This window comes from Colletotrichum paranaense (assembly GCF_030867605.1).
Source record: "Colletotrichum paranaense strain IMI 384185 chromosome Unknown Scaffold_24.1, whole genome shotgun sequence".
Lineage (NCBI taxonomy): Eukaryota > Fungi > Ascomycota > Sordariomycetes > Glomerellales > Glomerellaceae > Colletotrichum > Colletotrichum paranaense.
This window is the reverse complement of record NW_026848982.1, coordinates 245,104-267,143: the sequence shown is the minus strand read 5'-3', so window position 1 is coordinate 267,143 and position 22,040 is coordinate 245,104. Positions and strand designations below refer to the sequence as shown.

At 52.8% G+C, this 22,040-nt stretch overlaps 11 protein-coding genes across 11 annotated transcripts; 5 read left to right on the top strand and 6 right to left on the bottom strand.

The window, feature by feature from the left end:
- Positions 1 to 175: 175 nt before the first annotated feature.
- CPAR01_16337 (oxidoreductase) lies at positions 176 to 1,350 on the top strand (the record flags this gene model as incomplete). Its single annotated transcript, XM_060500582.1, has 2 exons — positions 176 to 846; positions 900 to 1,350. 2 exons carry the CDS (start codon positions 176 to 178, stop codon positions 1,348 to 1,350), a joined length of 1,122 nt encoding a protein of 373 aa, XP_060340763.1.
- A 963-nt stretch (positions 1,351 to 2,313) lies between these two features.
- Positions 2,314 to 2,659, top strand: CPAR01_16336 (uncharacterized protein; the record flags this gene model as incomplete). The annotated part of the gene is made up of 2 exons (XM_060500581.1): positions 2,314 to 2,445; positions 2,525 to 2,659. The coding sequence occupies 2 exons, from the start codon at positions 2,314 to 2,316 to the stop codon at positions 2,657 to 2,659; spliced, it is 267 nt and encodes an 88-aa protein (XP_060340762.1).
- A 1,733-nt stretch (positions 2,660 to 4,392) lies between these two features.
- Positions 4,393 to 6,168, top strand: CPAR01_16335 (uncharacterized protein; the record flags this gene model as incomplete). Its single annotated transcript, XM_060500580.1, has 1 exon — positions 4,393 to 6,168. The coding sequence occupies one exon, from the start codon at positions 4,393 to 4,395 to the stop codon at positions 6,166 to 6,168; it is 1,776 nt and encodes a 591-aa protein (XP_060340761.1).
- A 364-nt stretch (positions 6,169 to 6,532) lies between these two features.
- On the bottom strand, positions 6,533 to 7,118 carry CPAR01_16334 (uncharacterized protein; the record flags this gene model as incomplete). The annotated part of the gene is made up of 3 exons (XM_060500579.1): positions 6,533 to 6,662; positions 6,734 to 6,856; positions 6,910 to 7,118. 3 exons carry the CDS (start codon positions 7,116 to 7,118, stop codon positions 6,533 to 6,535), a joined length of 462 nt encoding a protein of 153 aa, XP_060340760.1.
- Positions 7,119 to 9,351: 2,233 nt separating this feature from the next.
- CPAR01_16333 (glycosyl hydrolase family 43 protein) lies at positions 9,352 to 10,915 on the top strand (the record flags this gene model as incomplete). Its single annotated transcript, XM_060500578.1, has 2 exons — positions 9,352 to 9,702; positions 9,764 to 10,915. 2 exons carry the CDS (start codon positions 9,352 to 9,354, stop codon positions 10,913 to 10,915), a joined length of 1,503 nt encoding a protein of 500 aa, XP_060340759.1.
- A 1,420-nt stretch (positions 10,916 to 12,335) lies between these two features.
- CPAR01_16332 (methionyl-tRNA synthetase) lies at positions 12,336 to 14,489 on the bottom strand (the record flags this gene model as incomplete). Its single annotated transcript, XM_060500577.1, has 3 exons — positions 12,336 to 12,870; positions 12,929 to 14,249; positions 14,321 to 14,489. 3 exons carry the CDS (start codon positions 14,487 to 14,489, stop codon positions 12,336 to 12,338), a joined length of 2,025 nt encoding a protein of 674 aa, XP_060340758.1.
- A 561-nt stretch (positions 14,490 to 15,050) lies between these two features.
- On the top strand, positions 15,051 to 16,731 carry CPAR01_16331 (uncharacterized protein; the record flags this gene model as incomplete). Its single annotated transcript, XM_060500576.1, has 2 exons — positions 15,051 to 15,233; positions 15,835 to 16,731. The coding sequence occupies 2 exons, from the start codon at positions 15,051 to 15,053 to the stop codon at positions 16,729 to 16,731; spliced, it is 1,080 nt and encodes a 359-aa protein (XP_060340757.1).
- Positions 15,819 to 17,063, bottom strand: CPAR01_16330 (ribosome assembly protein 4; the record flags this gene model as incomplete). Its single annotated transcript, XM_060500575.1, has 2 exons — positions 15,819 to 16,893; positions 16,984 to 17,063. The coding sequence occupies 2 exons, from the start codon at positions 17,061 to 17,063 to the stop codon at positions 15,819 to 15,821; spliced, it is 1,155 nt and encodes a 384-aa protein (XP_060340756.1).
- Positions 17,064 to 17,675: 612 nt separating this feature from the next.
- CPAR01_16329 (alcohol dehydrogenase GroES-like domain-containing protein) lies at positions 17,676 to 18,867 on the bottom strand (the record flags this gene model as incomplete). The annotated part of the gene is made up of 3 exons (XM_060500574.1): positions 17,676 to 18,324; positions 18,376 to 18,604; positions 18,663 to 18,867. 3 exons carry the CDS (start codon positions 18,865 to 18,867, stop codon positions 17,676 to 17,678), a joined length of 1,083 nt encoding a protein of 360 aa, XP_060340755.1.
- Positions 18,868 to 19,415: 548 nt separating this feature from the next.
- Positions 19,416 to 19,853, bottom strand: CPAR01_16328 (uncharacterized protein; the record flags this gene model as incomplete). The annotated part of the gene is made up of 1 exon (XM_060500573.1): positions 19,416 to 19,853. The coding sequence occupies one exon, from the start codon at positions 19,851 to 19,853 to the stop codon at positions 19,416 to 19,418; it is 438 nt and encodes a 145-aa protein (XP_060340754.1).
- A 333-nt stretch (positions 19,854 to 20,186) lies between these two features.
- Positions 20,187 to 20,678, bottom strand: CPAR01_16327 (uncharacterized protein; the record flags this gene model as incomplete). Its single annotated transcript, XM_060500572.1, has 1 exon — positions 20,187 to 20,678. One exon carries the CDS (start codon positions 20,676 to 20,678, stop codon positions 20,187 to 20,189), a length of 492 nt encoding a protein of 163 aa, XP_060340753.1.
- Between the last annotated feature and the right edge of the window lie 1,362 nt (positions 20,679 to 22,040).

The following is a 22,040-nucleotide window of genomic DNA, read 5'->3' as shown; positions in this document are numbered from 1 at the left end:
GCTTGACAAGATTACAAAAGCCATCACGAACGCCTCTCAACATCACAAGAGCAGGCATATCTGGAACAAGATAGACGGCGATAATCGTCCAGGTCTCGTATCTAGATTCATGTGCATTCTGCATTGAGAGGCCCTCAACGACTTTCCCCATACATCAAGAACGACGCCTAAGAACATGAGCTCCCAGCAGCAAACGCCCATCCTTAGGGTTGGCATCATCGGGTGCGGCGAGATCACTCAGGTAGCCCACATTCCCAACCTCAACTTCCTTTCTCATCGCTACCAAACCACCTACCTCTGCGATATCTCACAACAAGCTCTAGAGCACTGCGCCCGAAAGGTGCAGGGGGGAACGCCCAAGACAACGGCTGATGCAGCAGAACTCTGCTCTTCGCCAGACGTCGATGTGGTAGTCATTGCTAACGCTGATGCGTACCATGTCGAGCATGGCCTCTTGGCGCTCAAGAACGACAAGTACACCCTCATCGAGAAGCCCGCCTCCGTCTGTTTCCGAGACTTAGATCGCCTGGTCGAAGCCGAGAAGAAGTCTAAGGGAAAGGTCATGGTTGGTACCATGCGGCGTTTCGCAACTGCATTTACCGATGCGGTGAAGGAAGTTGGCGGCATGGAGAAGATCCAGTACGCGAGAGTCAGAGACATTATCGGACCCAACTCAACATTTGTCGACCAGTCCGGCACGTTCCCGCTAAAGTTTAGCGACTACAGCGATGCAGATACTAAGGACAGGCTGAAGCGGGAGGCGGACATCTCTGAGCAGGCTCTGGCGAAAGAGTTTGGAGTTCCCGTTACCCCTGGTTCTCAACTGATGCTACGACTTCTAGGAGGGTATGTTAAGGTTCAACAAAACTGAAAGAGCATCATTACTAATAAATCCATAGACTCGGAACCCATGATCTTTCAGCCATGAGAGAAATCATCGGTATGCCGAAGAGTGTTGCAGGAGCTTGTCTTACCTTCCCTGGCATCTTCAGCGTCCTCTTCAAGTATGACGACTTCCCTGTCACTTATGAGTCAGGTTTCAGCAAAGTCCCGCAATTTGACGCACACATTGAGGTGTACTCTCCCGAGAAGATTGTTCGCGTTGACTTCGACACACCATACGTCAAGGGTCTACCAGTCACGATGACCATTAGAGAACTGATCGGGAAGGATGGCTTCCAAGAGCGCAAAGTCAGGAAGACATACCAGGATCCTTACACCAATGAGTTCCTCGAGTTGTATGACTGCGTTGTCAACGGGAAGGCTCCGAAGACGAGTGCATTAGATGCGAGGAATGACATCGAACTGTTCAAAATGATCCTTCGAGCAGACTCCAGCAGATATCAGTAGGGTCCTGGAGACTAATTAAAGAAGAGCCGAATAGCTTTATTACTTCACAAAAAGCCGCCCATGGAATTGATAATATGAGATAACGGAAGTGTGTGTTCGGTCTCGGTCATTCACAGCCTGGCGGCTTTCATATCTGACCAATGATCCAAGCCAAACGATGAAAGGTAAAACTTCTGTTCCCATCAGCAACTCGGTCGCTGCGGCTATTACGGGCGCACCGCGTCTCAGGCTCTCAACTGCATTGCAGATTACTTAAGCGGGATGGGAGTCATGGAATCACCGCGACCGAATATAACTATGTCTATTACGGGTAACTTCGGAGGGACCGCTGTCAAATCGTCTCGGCTAGGGTGACTTATCGCAGGAGAACGAGTGCAGCAACAAAACGAAGCCTTATCGGGGCACGGTAAGCGAAAGCCCCAAATGCATTGGTACGAGCAGCTTTTGCAAGCTTAAGTATGGGATAAAGGAGCTCACAGCCTCCACGACTCACGACGCCCAACAAGCTTTGTATTCGGATCATGCACTCGTGCAGGGTTCCTGCGGAGACCTCTCTAGGATCCCCGTTCGACGGCGGACCTCTTTGCTCCTACAGGACTGTCGAATAACGAGTAATGTACTAGATGTATCGGGTGAGTTCCAGCTTTGGCAAGGCCATCCTTGGTCGGTCACTTGGGTCAAGTCATCTCAACTTATTCTGGACGAACCAGGTCATGGGGATAGAGTTCGCGATCCACGGATTGCGGAACTTGGATTTACTGACAATGTATCCCGAACGAAGAAGCTGCGAGATGAACACGAGATTCACTCCGTATAAATAACAGCCTGCTCCAAGCCTTTAAAGGTGACTGGTCACTGTTATATCAATACATCGAGTAGCAGATCTTCTCCCAGACAAAAGCCGATCTCTTACTTCTGTTCATTTTCTACATCGAAGGAAATCCCATAACTGCTAAGATAAAGATGTTGTTCCATCCTACTCTCGCTGTCGCAGCGCTGCTCCAATTCGCTCTTCCCGCTTCTGCCGCTTTCATCTTCTGCGCTGGCGCTCCTGCCGATGGTAGCTGTCCTGCTGACAAGGGAACCAAGACAAGCGTAAGTCTCTAACTTCTGTCCCGCATCAACCACTCGGCCTCTCTATTAGTTGTAAACTGACTCTGTGTATTTGTCGTAGTGTCAAAATATTTGCGCAAATTGCAAGCCCAACTGCTTTGGAGGTTCAGCGCCAGACTTGGGCGCAACTTGCTGCGAGCAGTCGGACGGGACGATCAACATATTCTGCTTCCGCACGGGAAAGAACAATTGTTAGGAATCCAAATATTCAAATATGAGTCAACCTCAGGATAGAAATGCCACGGGACCCGCGCAATGCTTCACATTCCGACCTACTTTAGTACATGAACGAACAGATATGGGGACTAGACTAAAAGACAAGTAGAACGAGATCTTACAAGCCTCATTATTTCAAGCCCTTTACCAAACTTACTTCGGGGCCTGGACCGATACGTGATCCCACCAAAGTTGGACAAACCTGTGCGATGTTTACATGTGAGGTGATCCCGTATATTCCAAATTGGGAGTCTACAAAACTACCTCCTACTATCTCGGAGGCTTGATTTCGTATTCGGTGTTTGGAGCTTATGTTCAATGATGGAGAAGTCTAGCCTCAAGCTAACCACAGAGTAGCTCTGCTTGCTCTCCACGAACTGACTAGCTGGCTGTCATGAAAGGCGCCGCTGGGCTTCGCCCGCCAATGTTGCTATCTCAACCACGTGGAATAGAAACACTACTTGGACAGATCATTCAACCAATCCACTGGGATCCCCAGAAGTGGAATGGCCAAAATATTTGGTAGGATTTTGAGTGCGCAGTTGCAGCCGAGATCCCGATTCTTGAAGGCCTGCCCTGCAGTAGCGTAAATCGCTGATTGTTAGTCAACGATTTCGCTTTTGCTAGCGTGAGGGGAACCTAATGTCCCAGTAAGGCGGCGTTCCCGTCAAAGTCTAAGGAGAGGTGCCGTCTGTCTTGAGTTAACTACACGTTAGCAGTTCCACCTGAGTTACACAAGGCCGAGCGGGAACCCAGGCACTCGGGTAATATCGCGCTGTCAGTACCACGCCAGATCGACAAGTCTAGATCTACTTGTTTACTCGGTATGCTGTGCTGGCACATCGATGCTTGATGCGCAATATCGAGCCGGAGGCGTTCTCTTCGGATCTACTCTAGACGTCATGGTGAGTCTCCAGAGTGGTAGAGTCCATAAATAGTTTTCTCATCGGCCATCACATCATCCATCTCAACCCTTTACTCACCTCAATCTATTCTAGAGTCAATATCGCTTGTGATCCTCAGGGCATTGACAAAAAAGGTAAGCTTTCCGGTCTACGGATCGTAGACTTTGTGCCAATGACACTACCAGCTTGATGGACAGCGACGGTGGGTGCAATACGAGCGCCGCCGTCAACTAGCAGAATATGGACTAGAGGCGACTAGAGGCTTCTTAGCATCAACGATACCCGACAGGCGAACGTTCAAGCCACACCGGGCCATTCCTTTGTCAAAGACAATCCTCACACATCACCCGTTTTTTCGGATCAAACAAAGAGTCTTTGAGTGAAGACTCGCGCTACAGTTTGACGCATGGTTGCTATTTTTGCTCTGGTGTGATGCCCAGAGTCCCAAGAGTCAGGTTTGCAGCGTCAGTGGCCGAATCTCAAAGGTTTCCTTCCCGAGTACCGAGAGCGAGGTGCGCCTAATTCTGCAACGACTCTGTTAGCTTCTGGTCACTAGAGTGACAATCAGACGATGAATGAGGCTTTTCCGTAGCTCAAAGAATTGGATGTTGGATAACCGAAGCCTAAGGTTCTCTGGCTAGAAGCAATCGTGGCGGAAAGATGTATATAACTCTTGGCGAGATCCGACCAATGCCACTCTCTCTTTCACACTCATCACAGTCATTCATCACAATCATTCCTTCTTCTTCCTTCTTCACGATCATTGGCTTTACATACTAACATTAGCTTCATCTTCCCAACTTCCAAGATGCGCTCATTTACTGTTCTCGCTGCCTTGACGGCAACCGGGTCGGCTCAGCTCTTGTCTCTTTCTGAGCTAGCCAGCATCCCAGTCTCGACTGTCCAGACTGTTCCCATTGGTGTTGGCAACCAGACTGTTGCAGCAACCAAGAGGGAAGTCAACAACTTGGCCGCCCGCGGCGACTGCAGCGCTCTTCCCGTTGGCAGTGGCCCGGTCCCCACCACCGACACGGACACAGCTTTTCTCGCCGACACGGACTTGTCCAATGCTGCTTTGGCGGCCGTCACCCCGGCTGGGTGGTACCAGACCTTCCAGAACCTCCAGTCTGCGACCTCCGCCTCGGCTTACATGGGCTACAAGACCTATGCCACCTACAGCCCTTCGCAGTGCGCAGCTGACTGCAAATCGAACACTGGGTGTACAGCCTTCAACGTCTTCTTCGAGAGAGATCCCAGCCAGGATCCTGGCACCGCGTGCCCCAACCCCTCGAGCACAACTGTCATCAAGTGCAGCTTCTGGGGTGTTGGCATCGGCCCTTCCACCGCCACCAACAGTGGTGAATACAGGAACGATTTCCACGTTGTGATTGCTGGCTCAAACGGATACCAGCTTACAGCACCCGACTACGCCGTCACCGGCTACAACTCTACATTCACTGATACGGCCACCATCAACGCCCCCAGCGACTGCAACAGCTACATCACTTACAGGGCTCACACCAACGCCGCTTATGACCCTTCTCTCTGCGCTGCCGACTGCGCTTCTCAGAGACAAGAAACCAACCCCTTCAACGGTCTCTACTGCCACTTCTTCACCAGCTACTCACTTGTCAAGAATGGTGTCGTCCAGGCTCAGATTTGTGCTCTGTACTCGCGCACCTGGGACAAGAGCTACGCCGTCAACACGGGATACACCTCTGGCTCTGATGTCTACACCATCCAGTATGCTTACTCGTACTCTTATACCTCTGATTTGGGCACTTGGACTTGCCCTCAAGGCAATGCCGCGGTCGCCTCTACGACATCGACTACTTTATCTACTTCTTCCACGTCTCAAATCGCGACCCCTTCCACTCTTTCCACATCTACTACCTCACGGGCCGCCACTTCTTCGACCCTGACTACATCCAGCAGCTCATCTGCTTCCACAATCAAGACTTCCACCTCTTCTTCGACCGCCGCCGCAACAACTAGCAGCACGGCGGTCTCCAGCGGGCCCATCGCCGCCTGTCCCAGCCCAGTGAGCTATGTCGTTGGCTCTGCTGGTGGACTGTACGCTGTCTGCGCAAACACCGACTTCATGATTCCCAGCCCTCAGATCTACTACGGCTACAAGTCCAACGCTGACTGTGCCACTGCCTGCGAGGCTCAATCTGGCTGCACCAAGGCCGTCTACAACCCTACCACCCAGATCTGCTATCTGAAGGGTAGCCCCAGCGTCGCCGCCTCCAACTGGAACATCAACGCGCCCTTCCAGACCCTCGTTAAGGTCACCGACGGCACCGCTCTCACCAAGTGCTTGGCTCCCACTTACACCGTCAACTACTTCGGCACCACCTACCAAGTCTGCCCCAGCAGTGACTTCACCAACAACCCTGCCACGGACATCTGGTACTACGTTCCCAGCGACCTCGCTTGCATTGCTCTGTGCCGCTTGAGATCAGGATGCACCAAGATCGTGTACAACTTTGTTACCAAGACCTGCTACAACAAGGGCAACCCGTCCCTGGCCAGCACCGGATGGCACGTCAACACCCAGTTCCGCGCCATCTACATCAACTAAGTTGATGCGCGCCAGGGTAGCATTGGAGTTTTTGGCTCGATACTTAGACTTTCTTTCACTTTTAGCGTCATAGACTTTGTTTGGGGTTTGGAGAGAAGGCGTAAACAAAAGGTTTTAGGAACTCTCTTTTCTGGTTTTGACATTCAAGTCACTCTTTTCTTACTCTCTTCTACACTCTCTTTAACAGACCTTTTTGAGACCTATACATAATTATTTCACATCTCCATGGATCCATCTGCAATTTAACAGTTCAACCAATTTGCGCTTACTCGTTGCTTTCGACCGTGTAGTTCAATATTTACATGAGATTAACAAATGGCGGATTAATAGCCCAGTCCGAATAGTACTTGTTTCATCTGTTCTCTCAACTGCAGACTGGCTGTGTTGAGGGCTTCGATACCGCGTTTGAAGGGTTTGTTTGCCCACATCCATTGAGAGCACCCAAGGCTGTGTCGTCAACAGCAGCGTTATACGCGGCACCGCAGTTGGGATCGCTACAATTAGATCAGCATAATTCATGAGTTATTAAAACATACACAGCAAAGAGCACTCGAGATCTGCTTACCTGGCACCGCCACTGGCGCTGTTGAAGTACGAGCAAATATCGTGGGAAAAGCAATCTTGTGTGTAGACATTACCAACGGCAGTTCCAGTGCACCCAGCACCGCAGCGTCCATTGCAGGAGTAGCTTAGTTTGCCATTAGCAGTATTCAGATGCAAAGCATTACGGAAAAGACTCACTCTCCAGAGCCAGCGAGGTTAGTGCCGTAGTTGCTTCCCACTACGCCGGTGAATGTGCATGACTTGCCAGCACTGTTGGTCCATTTTGCTGTTGCAGTCGCACCAACCTTCAAACATGTGATCGCTCTCTTATCAAGTTCGGGAGCTGAGGGGGCTGCTAGTGCCATTAGGGGGCACAAGGCCATGATGAGCGAAAGTTGAGGCAACATGATGGTGAGCTAAGAATGGGTTCACTCATTCCGTTAAGGCTGAAGAGTGACTAGAATGCACAACAAGTTCTAGAATCAAGATATTGACATATTGTAAGCTATATAACCAATTCCTCCCCATTCAGTCCGCGTATAGAGCAACTTAGATGAGAGCTTCAATTTCGCCGATTGATGTTGCGGTCAACTCCGAGGCAACGGAGCAATTCCACGTCGGGAAAGCGTGTCGTCTTGGAGTATATTGCTTTCCATACTTTCGACAGGGCCAATAACATTCTGTCGAATGAAATCTGGGGTTGATGCAATTGCGCCATCAGTCGTCATCGGCATTGGGCCACTAAGGGCAAGGTTCCGGAGAATTTCACGGAGAATCATGTTGAGCCTCGTCGGTGAAGGATGATGATCTCCCGCTCGGCCCGGTTCTTGAACTCTCGATGAAGATTAAAAAAAGTCGTTGCCGCCTGCTTCATCTGGAGCAAAAGACAAGTCCATGATCCCACGAGTTCAAAGAACTGCCTCAATCCCGGGTCTAAGAAGCCCCACGACCCGTCTAGCCGAGACTTACTACCCCACCACGCCAGAACCGGTAGTCGCATTTCGATGAGCGTTGCTCAATGGTCTAAGGTATGCTGTATCTCTCGACAGCGTGTTGAAATGGGCAAAAAGAAGACAAAGGCCTTCTTATGGGAGTATTGCACCGTTTGCGAGATATCCAACCGCTGCGGCTCTTGAGTTTATAGAAATAGCACCGATTTCACCGAGGATGACCTACCAGACGCCCCTGCTATCATCTGAGGGGAGAACATCGTGAGTCTGCCGATGGCTCGATGACTAGACTGGATCCAGCTGTGGGCCGAACTTCTCAATTGCTTTGGAGGAAGTTCATACGGACCCTTGCGAAGGAAGAGTCTGGACTTATGAACTTCGACAGTACACCTTCAACGCCAACTTTAAGATGCTACGGCGCAACAGTCTTCCACTCGGACCACCCCGGCCAACGGAGCGGCTCCTATGAGAACAAAAGACCTTCCTTACAGATGTACTGACTATTGGCTCACGCTTGATGTCTTGGAACTTCATGGCATTTGAAAGAGAGGATGAAAGTAATGACCTTTGCGTCGGTGTATGGTTCAACTACCCATAGTGGGTACTCGCTACTCAGCGAGGGATGCTTCTGCGAGAAGAAGCCACCAAAACCACCCCTCCATTGCACCCTTAACAGGATGGCCATCAAGGGTTCAGACGAGCCCGGATCATCCCATATTTCCTCGAGTCTTGTACCAATGACCCCATTGAACAAACTTCTCTTCGGTCTTGGGAATCTCGCTGCCAATTGACCCATCAGAATGCTCAGGTCATGAGCTCAAGTGGACCAGTGTCACATCCGTCATTTGCTGATGTTTCCCGCAGTTCATCTCGTATCTATCCACCTGTCTTCGCGTATCATGGCATACCCGGCCGGTCAAGATGAGCCGAACGCAACCCTCGCCAAGCTGCTGGGACCAAGGACAAGACGAAGGATGCCAAAGCTCAACGGTCCAACGGAAGATCCTCTCTCAATACACTGACAGCTCGCCTTCACCGCACTCAGATGACATCAACGCCCAGCGGACATCTGCCCCCGAAAAGGCGTAATTTCCAGGCCGCGGGATAGAAGGATGCGACGGTACGCGAGCTAAAACCCCGCACGCCCATCGATCTTGGGTTAGTCTGAAGGTCTGAACTGGGGGAGGACTGGGGTTGTTATATGAAGTTACCCAAGACTCGTGAAGCTTTCTGGAGCTTCCCCGCACCGACACAACTTTCAGTGATTCTCAACGGCGGAAATTTCTCCAGGTTTTTTTTGTTTCTATCTCTCGTCCCCTGGCCCTGCAGCTTGGCGCTCTACTTAGCCCAACCACCCCTCTCTTCCTCTCCTGCAGTCCGCATCCATCTCGTGCCTTTGGAATGGCACCTTGGCCGATCATCTGCTTGAGTATCCCCCCCCCTAAAAAAGTCTTTCTTGTGTTCTTGGAAGGGTCTTGGCCTTGCGCGACTTCCAACGCTTCTCAGTGGCCCGGCTTAGAAGCCTCGGCTTTCGGGCCAATGCCGACCGGCTCATCTCGGCCGGTTCCTTCATGAAGTCGTGAAGATGGTATAAATACGTTGAGTCGCATTGTATTTCCGCAGTCTGGAAAATGGTAGAGAGACCGAGACCTTGAGACCGTTCTCGTCCCAGCACAAGTCCTCTCCTAACATGGCGCTCGCAAAAATCTTCTCGTCCGGCCTCTTGCTCGCCTCCCTCGCCGCCGCGAAGTGGATTGTCCCCGGCGGCAGATGGCGTGACAACGAGGGGAATCTCGTCAACGCCCACGCCGGCGGTGTCACGCTCGACAAGGACACGGGCAAGTTCTTCTGGTTCGGCGAGTACAAGATCGAGGGCCAGGAGGAAGGCGGCGGTGTCTCCGTCTACAGCTCCGATGACCTCGCGACATGGGAGTTCCACGGAAAGGCGCTCGAGCCTATCGAGGGCCATCCGTACATCTCGACCAACATGATTATCCAACGCCCCAAGGTCGTCTACAGCGAGCCCACCAAGGAGTACCACGTAAGTTTTTGCCTTGAATTCGAGACGAAATCTGGCTTCCAGCGTGACTAACTCGTTCCAGATGTGGTGGCACGCCGACAACTCGACGTACGGCCTCCTCCTCCAAGGCCTGGCCACCTCGCCCAACATCTCTGGCCCCTACACCTTTGTCGACGCCACCGCGCCCCTCGGCAACTGGTCTCAGGACTTTGGAATCTTCACCGACTACAAGGACGGCCGCTCCTACTCGCTGTACTCCAACGGTGACCGCCGCGAGGGCCGCGACGTTTACATCTCGGCCTTCAACGAAGACATCACAAACGTGACCGAGGTCGTCCACCGCTTCGACAAGTACGACCTCGAGGCTCCGACCATCATCCAGACCGATAAGAGCTACTACGCCCTCATGTCCCACAAGACGGGCTACCGCCCCAACAACGTTGTCGCCTTCCGCGCCGACTCACTCGCCGGCCCCTGGTCCCAGCCCTTCTTTGTTTCTGACGCATACACCCGAACGTACAACTCCCAGTCCGGCTTCTCCCTCAAGATCGAGGGCTCCGAGGTCACGACGTACCTCTACCTCGGCGACCAGTGGGACTCCAACTCCCTCTGGGAGAGCCGCTACATCTGGTTGCCCCTCGTCATCGACGACGAAAAGAAGTCGGTCCACGTAGAATGGCACGACGTCTACGACCTCGACGTCAAGACGGGCGTCGTCACCCCCATTGAAGGCACACCTTACTACGCCCACGACTCCGCCACCACAGCCGGCGCAGCTTTCAAGCAGGAAGCCACCTTTGCCAGCGGCGGCTCCATCGTGACGGGCATCTACGGCAACGACAGCACCGTTACCTTCACCGGCATTCAGGGCGCCGGCGAGCCGCAGTGGGTGTCGTTTTACTACCAGAACACGGACGACATGGGTTTCGGCGACCAGCCTGGCGGCAATCCCGACCGTATCGGCGGAAAGTGGCAGCTTCGTCGTGTAGCTTCTGTCGTGGTGAACGGCAACGAGCAGCAGGTTGAGACGCTTTTCCAGCGTGATAGCCACAAGGGCATTATCCTTTCCACGCCCTTGCAGTTGACTCTGGAGAAGAACGCGAACAACACTATCACTATTGGTGGGTTGTGGAATGGCTTTGACTTTAAGGGTGCTGATATCGACCGTATCGTGGTGTACCCTCCCGAGGGTGGCCCTGTCAAGTGCAAGAGGGGCATTGAGAATGTCGAGTAATGCTTTGATTAGAATAATTAGCCAATATTGGCCTCGTACCGAAAAATTACGTACGAAGGCATGATTCTTTCCAAGGTCTTTTTTGTCAAGATTCATTTGTGTAATCAGCAAGATGTGCTCTCTTGTCTAATCTCTCGTCAATCTCAACCTTGAACGTAGAGCCATCTATTCCATAGTAAACTCTACTGAGAGCCAGTTGAAAAAACTCAGAATCGGCCCTGCGGCGAAAAGGTGTTACAAGGTAAAGAACCTCCAAGGTTGGCAGAGCAGAGAATGACAGGCTCTTAGCGGCCATGCTCGAGTATAGCAATGAGAGCAAGAAACCAAAACGATTCCAACAACCTATTCTTCCAAAATTACAAGCCGTATTTGTTATCGCCTACCAAGTGTGGCTGACCGTACGATCAAGGCTTCTTGCGGGTAAAGACGCCGGGCGAGCGAATGCAATAAACACAGCAAGAAAGACGTAGTCAAGGATTAAATAAAAAAGCCCCGCTCGTATCGAATAAAGGGAATAAATACAGACGCCCATAAACTACTTAAGAGGGCATAAAAGAAAAAGAAAAAGAGGGAATGGAGGGGGGATACTGACCTTGCAACTCACGCCCCTGCCCAGCCTCGAACAGCGCGCCCCTCTGTCAACCCGAACTCTGACTTCATGGGAGTATTTGTTTTTATTTTAACCATTCGACCACCTCGCACACAGCTTGACCTGACCTCGCCGACCAAGACGGGCGCTGCTGTGCTGGTGACAGAATTAGACGTTGGGAGGGTATAAGTACCTACCGTGGTAGGTAAGATAGGTACGTAGATGGCCTCACGTGAGGCAACAGCGAGGCAGAGGGTGCCCGGTCAGGTGATGGTGGGCCTGGGATACGTAGAATTCTATTAGACGGGATAGAAGGAAGGTGACAGTCTGGGTCGTACCTTCTTACCCTGTGAGTTCACTTTACCCTCGACAAGGTAATAGTTACGTGTCCTCAACGTCCATGATCTGATATCGTTGAAATGATTATCAGTCCCTTATCTTCGTCAACCATCATTTACGTGGTTTTTGACTTGATTTCTTGTCATAGACCTGATCAAGGAAACGAGGAGCCCAATGGACTAGGCCCCCTAACGATCCTTCAGGGCAGTGGGGTGGAACTACGTAGCAGAATAGAGGAAGTCAACATTCCGTTTGATACACAGACTATAGCATTAGAAAGCACACAGGGAGGTAGTCTCCAATAATCAGGCCACAGAGGACATGGACGACGATGAATATCAAATGGACCACGGAAACACTTTGTAATTCTTCCAGAGACAATGGTTGACATCTATCTCTCATGCCTAGCAAGCAACTCATCAATCATCCGCTGCAACCATAGCCTCTCTACAACGCCAATAATCATGGAACGCCTACTCGTCTTACTCTACTCTACGATGTGTGAACATCCGTCTTGGAGATGGCCTCTGTTACCGCCTCGATGGCCGGGTCAGCCTCGGCCTTCTTCTCGGTAGACTCCACCGACGCTCCAGCTCCGGCCGCCTTGGCCTTTTCCGCCTCCTTCTTGGCCTTCTTACGGGCCTTCTCGGCGTCCTTTGCCGCCTTCTTAGCAGCGGCCTTGGCCGCCGCCTCCTCCTTTTGCTTTCTGACTTCCTCGCCGCCAAAGGCGTCCTTCCACTCCTCAATCTTGGATACCGCAATCTGGGTGAAGAGATGCTCGGGGGTTCCAAGCTTGTGACCGGGCTTGATGGCATCAGTGACCCAGGTGTCGGGGATGAACGGCTTGGGCTCAACGCCGAGCTGCTTGAGGATAGCAGTCGAGGTGTTGGGCAGGTAAGGAGCGACGAGAGAGGCCAAAAGGTCGATCTGGTTGAGCGCGAGACCGACAACGGCAGCGCAGCGGTCAGGCTCCTCAGTAAGAAGTCTGTTGTCGAGCTTGTTGTCCTGGAGCAGCTTGTTGCCGAGGCTATCGATATTATTAGCTCACGTCACGAAATAACGGGGGAGATAAATGGTTAGCATACGCAGAAATAGACATGATGGTCTGAAGACCAGCCCTCATCTTGGTGGCCTCCATGTTGTTGATGTACTCCTTGAGCAGGGTGTTGACCTCGTCGATGTGCTTCTTCAGGTAGTCATCAGTGTATTTGGTGTAGTCGGGAACCGCGCCTTCGGTCTTGGCCTGGCAGAACTTGTTGACTCTCTGGCAGAAGTTGCCGAGGTTCTTGAGGAGCTCGTTGTTGTTGCCGTCAACCATCTCCTGCCACATGAACTCAGAATCGGAAGTCTCGGGGCGGCGAGACAGTAAGTAGTATCTCCAGACATCGACGGGCACACCAGTCTGTTGTACCTGATTGCCAAAGACACCGACACCTCTCGACTTGCTGAACTTGCCACCCTCGTAGTTAAGATACTCGGTAGTGGAGATCTTGTGCAGTTTAGTCCAGTTCTCGCCGGTGCCGAGCTGAGATCCAGGGAAGATGATGGTATGGAATTGAACGTTGTCCTTGCCCATGAATTGGTACAGCTTCACGTCATCGGGGTTCTTCCACCACTGCTCCCAGTTCTTGCCTTCGAGGTTGTCGCCGTCGGTGTAGTTCTTGGTGATGGAGACGTATCCGATGCAAGCGTCGAACCAGACGTAAAAGACCTTTCTTGCGTAGTCCTCTCCGACCTCGTGAGTCGGGATTGGGACACCCCACTTGAGATCTCTGGTGATACCACGGGGCTTGAGGCCCTTGTCGATCCAGGCTTGGGTAATCTGCTCGGCATTATTGCTCCATGCGCCCTTTTTGCTAGACTCCTTGAACCACTTGACCAGATCGTCCTTGAGAGCATCGAGTCTGAGGAACAAGTGCTTCGTCTTGCGCTTCTCCGGGGTAGCTCCGTCGAGCTTGCAACGGGGCTTGATCAAGAAGCCAGTGGGCTTGGCAGCAACATCATCATCGGCAGAAGCGTTGGCTTCGGGTTCGGGCTCGAGGGGGTCGAGAAGATTACCGCACTTGTCACACTGGTCGCCTCTAGCACCATCGTAGGCGCAGATAGAACAGACACCCTCGACAAATCGATCGGCGAGGAAAGACTGGTGGGCCTCGACAGGGCAGAAAGGCTGAACGGTCTCGCGCTCCTCAATGTATCCGTTTTTCCACAGCTTGGTAAAGATGTCCTGGACAATCTCGGTCTGTTGGGCGGTCGGGGTTCGGCCAAAGATATCGAACGAGATGTCAAAGTAGTCGTAGATGCCCTTGTGGAGGGCATGGTACTTTGCGCACAGCTCGGATGGGGTTACGCCCTCCTCAAGGGCCTTGGTCTCGGTCGCAGTGCCATACTCGTCGGAGCCGCAGACTGTAGTAGAAAGAGTCAGCCGGGATTGGGCATTGGAAGACACTCAAGGGAGAGAGGTAGTCGCAACATACTGTAGATGGTGGGGTTTCCGCGAGCACGGGAGTACCGCGCAAAGACATCGGCAGACAGAACACTGCCAATGATGTTTCCGAGATGAGGAACGTTGTTGACGTAGGGCAGGGCGGAGGTAATTAGAACATTGTTCTTGCCCTTGACGGGCAGAATGGGATTCGGCGCCATGATGTGTTTGTTTGCTGTGTGTCGAGAGGAGAGGCGGAGAGGAGGAAGAGAGGAAAAGAAAGAATGGAAACTTGAGATGCCGACTTTCTCGGGGAAGGGAGTCAGGCGGCACGGTGTGCAATTGCGCCCACGGTGAGGTACGTCCCCCACTGCCCAGGGCAACTGCCACTGCCAACTGTGAGTCGCACCTACCTACCAGACTGACTCTGAAATGTTGCGCCAGCCTTGGACCCCGCACTATCCCCTTTTGGGATGAGGGGCACGGTCGAAAAGCTTGGGCCATTTCTCAATCGTAATCGCCGAGTTCTCATCCTCACTCACTCACTCACTCACTCATGTAAGGTACTCACTCATTAAGGCAACTCATTCAATATCTGGAATGAATTTGATCATGAGATGAGTTACATAAGGGTTGAGATGAAACGCGATGTTCTATTACGGCGTCAAGACTTAGCATATATTCGCGTTTTGAAATGCCATTGATATCAGCTTCGGTTCTTACGACCAGCAAATGCCATAATGCACACAAAGGCGTGATTACAATAGGGAGCATTGGGCGCAATGGACAGACTTTGGGGCAGGTGGCTCAATATCCAAACATTGGTCATCAAGCCTCGACTTATGACTCCATTTGTCACCTCCGCAACCTTTGTTCGCTCAGACGGCACTGGACGTGTTTGTGCTCGGCTGGTCGCGGACAGAGTCACGCGAGCACACGGCTTACAGCCTAATCGAAAGCAGGAAGTATGTTTACCTTCCTATTCTCTCAAACTAAACATGCAGCCCAGGCATGATATTTGAAATTCATTTACATGTCGCATTCGTTCTGGGAGCTCTTTTCGATTTCCAGTTTCATAAGACGATTGACGAACTATGAAGTGGTATTCAGGACAAAAATACCATTCCTTCAATGATTGAAATAACCAGAGATGCTGATAACAATCCAACCGTATTCGTCCGAACTAGGAGATCCCGTCCCAATTGACTTCTACAATAAGAGACGACATAATGCAAAGTATGTGAGCGAACCCAATTTGGTCACTGCTTTTCGGCGAAACGCCTTTGGGGGTTTCCAGATGAAATCCAATGTGGCGATAAGTCATGAGACCAATACCTTTGGGTTGAGGCTCCGTAATATGCTCCCTGAGATAGGTTTATGAGATGCCTGAATCACCATCTGTATATGTAATCTCCCTTGTTTCCCGAAACTTTTGAACATGAAGACAGCACTTTTGCCTGATTCATCGCTATTCCCACATGAATTCAACAGAAAAACGTTCCCACCCGCATCGTCATAAGCAGATCAAGACAAAACACAAACTCCCATCATCATAATCCTTCATAGGGCGCCAAGTTCCACACATCAACAACACCACTATGCCTCCCAACAGCCATCATCTTCCCGTCCATCGAAAAGGCCGCCGCCGTCACTAGCCCATCAATCCCCACCGCGGTCGTCACTTCAGCCAGAACCTGTCCAGAGTACACATCTGAGATATCCATCCCCTCCTCTGTCCGACACGCCAGGAACCGACAATCCGGCGACACCGCCAGCGGCCACCCTTCGTTGTTCCGCACTTTGTTCATCTCCCAGCTCGATACCCGCCCAGCCTCGTGCTCCCACACATACACGGCCCTCGCCCACACCGACACAACCACCCTCCCATCCGGCGACACCCCCAACGCCCGCGCCCCCGTCCCCGTCCCCGTCACAACCCCATCCACCTCCATCCGCCGTAGCGTCCTCCCCGTCTTGGCCTCCGATATCCTCACCGTCCCGTCCCTCGACAGCGTCACGAGGTCCGCACCGTTCGGCATGAAGAGAACATGCGTCGGCGCAGCATGGTTCATCACACCCGCCACCTTCTTCGTAGGTGGCATCCCCGGCGGACTCGTCGCCGCCTCAAACACAACAACAACGCTCAACGGATCCGCCGCCGCAAACTTCTTCCCGTCGGGGCTAAACGCCGCGGGATGCCCGACACCGTTCAACGCGCACCGCACCCCTCGCCCTTCCTCCCCGGCGCGGAGCTTCACCCGCCACTCCCGCTTCCATCCTGCATCCTTCTCCACCACCGCCGTCAGTTTTCCATCCGGGCTGAAGACGACCACAGGCGCGTCGCTGCTGATGTCAGACGGCACGAGGCGCGCGCCCACGGCGCCGGGCTTCTGGGGAAAGTCCCAGATCTTGGTGCTGGAGGGAAGCGCGGTGCCCGAGTTGTCTTGCGATGTGGCGACGTAGCCTTTTGGACTGATGGCGATGGAGGTGACGGGGCCGTTAAGGCAGATTGCGCGGCCGAGGTGCTTGAGGCGCAGAATTGATGGTGGGAGGGTGCCGTCGTGAAGGTTGAGGGATTGTATTGATCCCGAGATGGAGTGTGTCCTAACTGCATTCCGCTGCGCGCTGTAAATATGGTCAGTTATCTATGCATATCTTGAGTGATGTTGAAATGTTGCGGATCATGCGCGTAAATGTCAAGCAAAGAAAACGCACCCCCCGGCGACCGCCTCCTCATAGCTGGGCATCGAATCATCCGCCGGCGGGCCATTGCTGGCGTCCAGGTAAGCGCTCATGATGTCAATGTTTCTCTCTGTTTCCTTTCAACCCAAACACAGCATCATCCACTGCCGTCCGGCGGATTCCCCAGTGTAACGAATGAAGAGCTTTTGGATAAAACAAACAATGTGGTTGATGGACGAAGTTGGATTGAAGACGCTAGACGTTTTCCCCAGATCAATCGATCAGATCAGTCATGTCACCTTGCCGAGACCCCGGTCTCCTCGGGCGGCTTGGGATGTCACCGCACACAGCCGCAATGGCTGAGCTCCTCAGACCCCTGCCGGTCATTGTCTCTCCCCGCGGAACCTTGTTTGTGTTGCCGATGACCGGCGATCGCACCGGTCGCGCCGGGCACACCGGGCTATTTAGGTACCCTGCAAAAGAAGATGAAAGGGAATAATTTACAAATGCGCCCGGAAAATGAGCATTCGGAATGGCGGAACTCTTCCATTAGGTCGCATTCTGCCGCGACACTGACACATGATGAAGCAGGGACATTTGATAATTCACTGATGTGATGAGTGCGTCCTCCGATATAGAGATCCAATTGATACGCAATTGTAGATGGTCATTAAATGGTATTCTTCTGCTTCGCTATTCACATCGCACCCATGCAGTCCTTATGCCTACTGGCCAAATGCCTCCTCGTAGTTGGTCAGGCAGTATCTGTAGCGGACACTGGAATCCTCAATGCCGTTCATCGCCGACCTCAAACCATCGGCGCTGATGGGAACCTCCTGCACCCATGTCTTGATGCCCTTGTCGGCAGCAAGCTGCAACATCTCCAGCGTCTCGCGTCTGCTACCCAAGTGGGAGCTGCCAATGAAGCAGCCGTTGGGGAGGAAGTCCTGGTTGCGAACAGTGATGCCACCACCACCGGGGAGACCGACAGACACCCACTTGCCGTGGACGTCGAGAAGGCTAAGGTAGGCAGAGAGGTCGAAGCCCTCGAATGAGTTGGCCGTGTTAAGAATGAGGTCGAAAGTCATCTTGTGGGGCTCATTCCAACCCTTCTCGCCGCTCGCCAGGTAGCCATCGGCACCCATCTTCAAAGAGTCCGCCTCCTTGGATCGCGAACGGGAAATGGCCCAGACCTCAGCACCCAGAGCCTTGGCGAACATGATACCAAAGTGACCGATGCCGCCAATGCCGACAATGCCGACCTTCTTGCCAGGGCCACATCCGTTTCTGATCAGAGGGCTGTAAGCTGTCAGGCCAGCGCAGAGCATAGGAGCAGCGATGGTGCTGGGGAGGGCTTCGGGGATGGGGAAAACCCTGTTACTTGATTAGCTTGCATCTCATTTCGAGAGTAGCAAACACACGTACCAGTGCTCGTGTGTGCGGACGTGGGAGGAGTATCCGCCCTGGGAGATGGCGCCGGAGTCGGGGAATGTAGAGCCGTAGGTGTCGAGCTGGTGCTTGCAGTATGTCTCGTTGTCGTTCTTGCACTGACGGCACTCGAGGCAGGCGTAGGATTGAGCTCCAACACCAACACGCGAGCCCTCCTTGATCTTGGTGACCTTGGAGCCGACTCTCAAAGCCTTTCCGACGATTTCTAGACATAGCGGAGTTAGCCAGCCGGTCACAACTACGCAGTAGACACATGGACTCACCGTGACCAACCGCCAGAGGATAGGGCTGAGCACCCCAGTCACCCTTGATGGTGTGAACATCACTGGCACAAACACCGCAGCACTCAATCTTAATATCGACGTCGTAGTCACCAAACGGCTTGGGGTCAAACTCCTGCTTCTTGAAGTCTTGCCAGGTCTCGGCACTGTTGACCTGGAAGCCGGTGAACTTCTCGGGAATCGACATGATGGGTAGTTGAGTGTGAGTGAAGAGCTGTCTTGTAGATTCGTCTGGCTACTCTCGAGATACGACCTTGATTTGATTGCAGGAAGTGTCCGGATGGCACGAGAGAAGAGGAAGAGAAGGAGGAAGAGGAGAAAGGTTCGGACGCTGCTCACAACGGGCAGAGGGAACCGCGCCGGATGAAATACCCTGACCATTTTCAGAGCTTCTCCCGAAACCCCCCACCATCTCGTTTGTCGCGGCGCTGCGCGTGGAGCGTAGGACATCCATCCTTGAGTGAGGGGCACCTCCCAGCTCGGTCGAGGAGGGGCTTATGTCGCGCCGCAATGTCTGCCCATGGGAGCTAGATGGGGGCAGGACCCTTGCTCGAGGCTAGGCGCTTGTTGGAAGCAAATGATGGCCCTCTCATTCGATTCTTCCACAATCTTGCGCCATTGACTTCCTTCCCTCATCCGTCCGTCCGTCGCAGATGGCTGTGTTCGTAAAGGGACTGCATAAGAAAGAACATGTTTCTCGAAATCGAATCCGTTATTGTCGTGATTGCCGTTCAATTATCTCTGCTGTAAGCCTGTCGAGCTCGCATCCTTCTTCGTCACTTTCTTACACTCACCCGCCCTCCATTCATCGTGTCGCGCTGCCCCGCGATGATACCCCACCATTGCCCGCCAATTGCACCCCAAAACCCACTCGATTTGAGGTGGCTCCTCCGGGAGTTGGGGAAGGAAAATTGTCCGGAGGATTTTCCGAGACCGGCTGCCGAAAATCCCACCATACAGAGGGAAGAGATCCCCTCTTCGACGTTTGATGGCGGATGGGAACTCCACGATCACAGATAACATCGGGCTTGGCCTGGACCAAAAATTCTTCGTCGAGGGGCCAACCTCGCTGCACTGGATGTCTGAACTCCCTTCTTCGCTGTATCTCGGCAAATGTCTCCGAGTGCATGTGTGCCGTGCAAATGTCCCTAGCCAACCATCCAGTCCGGTCATGCGTACTGGTTCGATGCTTTCATCGCGCTGTATCTAATCGAGGTATGCGTAACGCCGTCAGGGTGAGTGACCAGTCCAACATGTCGGTACTGGCTCGGGGTTGTCCCAGCCTTCGCTTGGACTGTCTCTTCCGTTCGCCATTATTTCCTCTTCCCCCCTTGCCAACGGCGCCTTTTCCTCAGTTCGTCTCCCAGAACTTTCACTTTCGGTCGCGGTTCTGTGCGGACCGAACATCGGCGACTCGGGCTCGGTGCAATGATCGGGCGGTTCTCCGGCGCGTAAGCAACATCCCGGCCGGGTAGGCTATTTGAGCTTGGCGAACTCCCCCATGCTCTACTGTTGCTTTCTTGTAGGTGCCGGTCGCCCGCTTAATCCGACGCCGGCCAGAAATGCGACCCTCATCGAGGCACCAAAGTATACGAACGGGACATTTCCCCAGTCGATGGCGTTCCACTTGGCGAAGTTGTAGTACACCTCTGGCCCTAAGCTTCGAACTGTGTACAAGTGTCCAAAGTCGGCTACAAGGAGCACGAACAGGACGGTCTTCCAGACGCGCAGGTCTGATGTGGCGCGAAGAACGAGGGCTTCATTGAGAGCAAAGAGCAGGTATAGGTTGGCGAGCTGGGAGAGGACGATCGAGGTTCCTTGGGGAATGACTTCGGGCTTTGAGACGGCGTGAGTAAGCTGGAGATAGTCGTTGGGTCGCACGTGTGCGTAATAGGCACCGACAAGAGCAGAGATGGGCTCGATGCCTAGGAAGAAGACGCGGTAGAAGAGCGGAATGACGAGGCCTATTCTGCCGAATTGGGCAGGTTTGGGCGGCATCTTTGCAGCTTCTTGAGAGTAATATGTCGTCGACGAGAGAACAAGAAGGTCAACTTCTCGTCAGGAATTATGGAGAGAGAAGCTTGGAGAATTGAGAGGGGACGTCAGGGCGGTTTCGTCTCATCACTGGAGATTCTGGCGTGACGGGCACCCTGATGGACTGGGCCTCTCGTCATCGGCAGGAGCAAGGAAAAACTTGAGCTCCGGATGACCGGGGCTCGACGCGCCGGAGCCGAAGGTAAGGGTAAATGGCCCGTGCCCTAAACGCAATTCAGATGGGAATTTGCGATCTCATGATGGAACATTGCTGCTTCAAGGTCGACGGTCACAGGTCACCGTAGAAGGTTATCATACCGCCCATCATTGGGACGATCATCTTCTGCGGATCTAATCTATGGCTCAAAGCTCTGTATTTTAAGTTGTGACTTGGTCAGGAAGCTCACGATCTAACATGAAAGGTAGCTCACCTTCTTGTCGAGAGAATCTGGGGAAGCGAAAAGTCACAAAATCATCCCTGACGAGGAGGATATGGCTGTGATTGACTCTCATTTCCGAAACTTTATTCTTGAAATGAAGAGTTTCCCAGGCGTTCGCTTATCCGCGCCGTCTTTGTGTTTTAGACGCATCTGACAACGCAGCGCTCGGCCAAGGGAGCCCACCGCCAGGGTAGAAGTGAGACCTTCATGGCAATACTCGGGTACTCTGGTAGGCACATAGTGGCAGAAGAACAATAGGAGCAGGCGGTAAGGCACCGGTGAGATGTGACGGTGGATGGACGGAACGTTGACCTTCATTTGTCGGCTGCATAAGAGTGTGACAGCCAATTTCCGATTGTAAAGGTCTCAGAGCCTGGTTGCCACAATGCCAACGACGTCCGCCATGCTGGGTCAAAGGATGAGTCGTCTCTGGACTGGAATGGGTAAGGGCAATTGCCGAAGCTGATTTTTGGCTGTCTGTACGGATATGATCCTCTGGATTATCGTCGTCTTGCGACCTCGAAGAACCACACACAAATGGATGCCGCTGTCTCTGACACCAGGTTAAACACAAAGAACCGTTGACCAGACCGGAGTTTGCAAGAGAGATAACATCGGAAATTGACTTTGGATCTCCGCTTACAGGGTTGCAGGCGGCCTAGCCTGAAGGATGCGATGCGGGAAGGGTGGGATTTCCAGGGTATTTGCATTCAGGGACCGAGACCCCGGGAAGTTGGACACTATCGAGGCAGATGCTGCGGCCTGCCTGCAAGTGGGAATTCAATGATACCAGCTGGCTGCCAACGGTACTAAGTTTTGTAAATGGGAATGGGATTTCGGGATTGGAGAAGATGGAGGGTAGCGAGAATTGGTATCGAGACCTGGC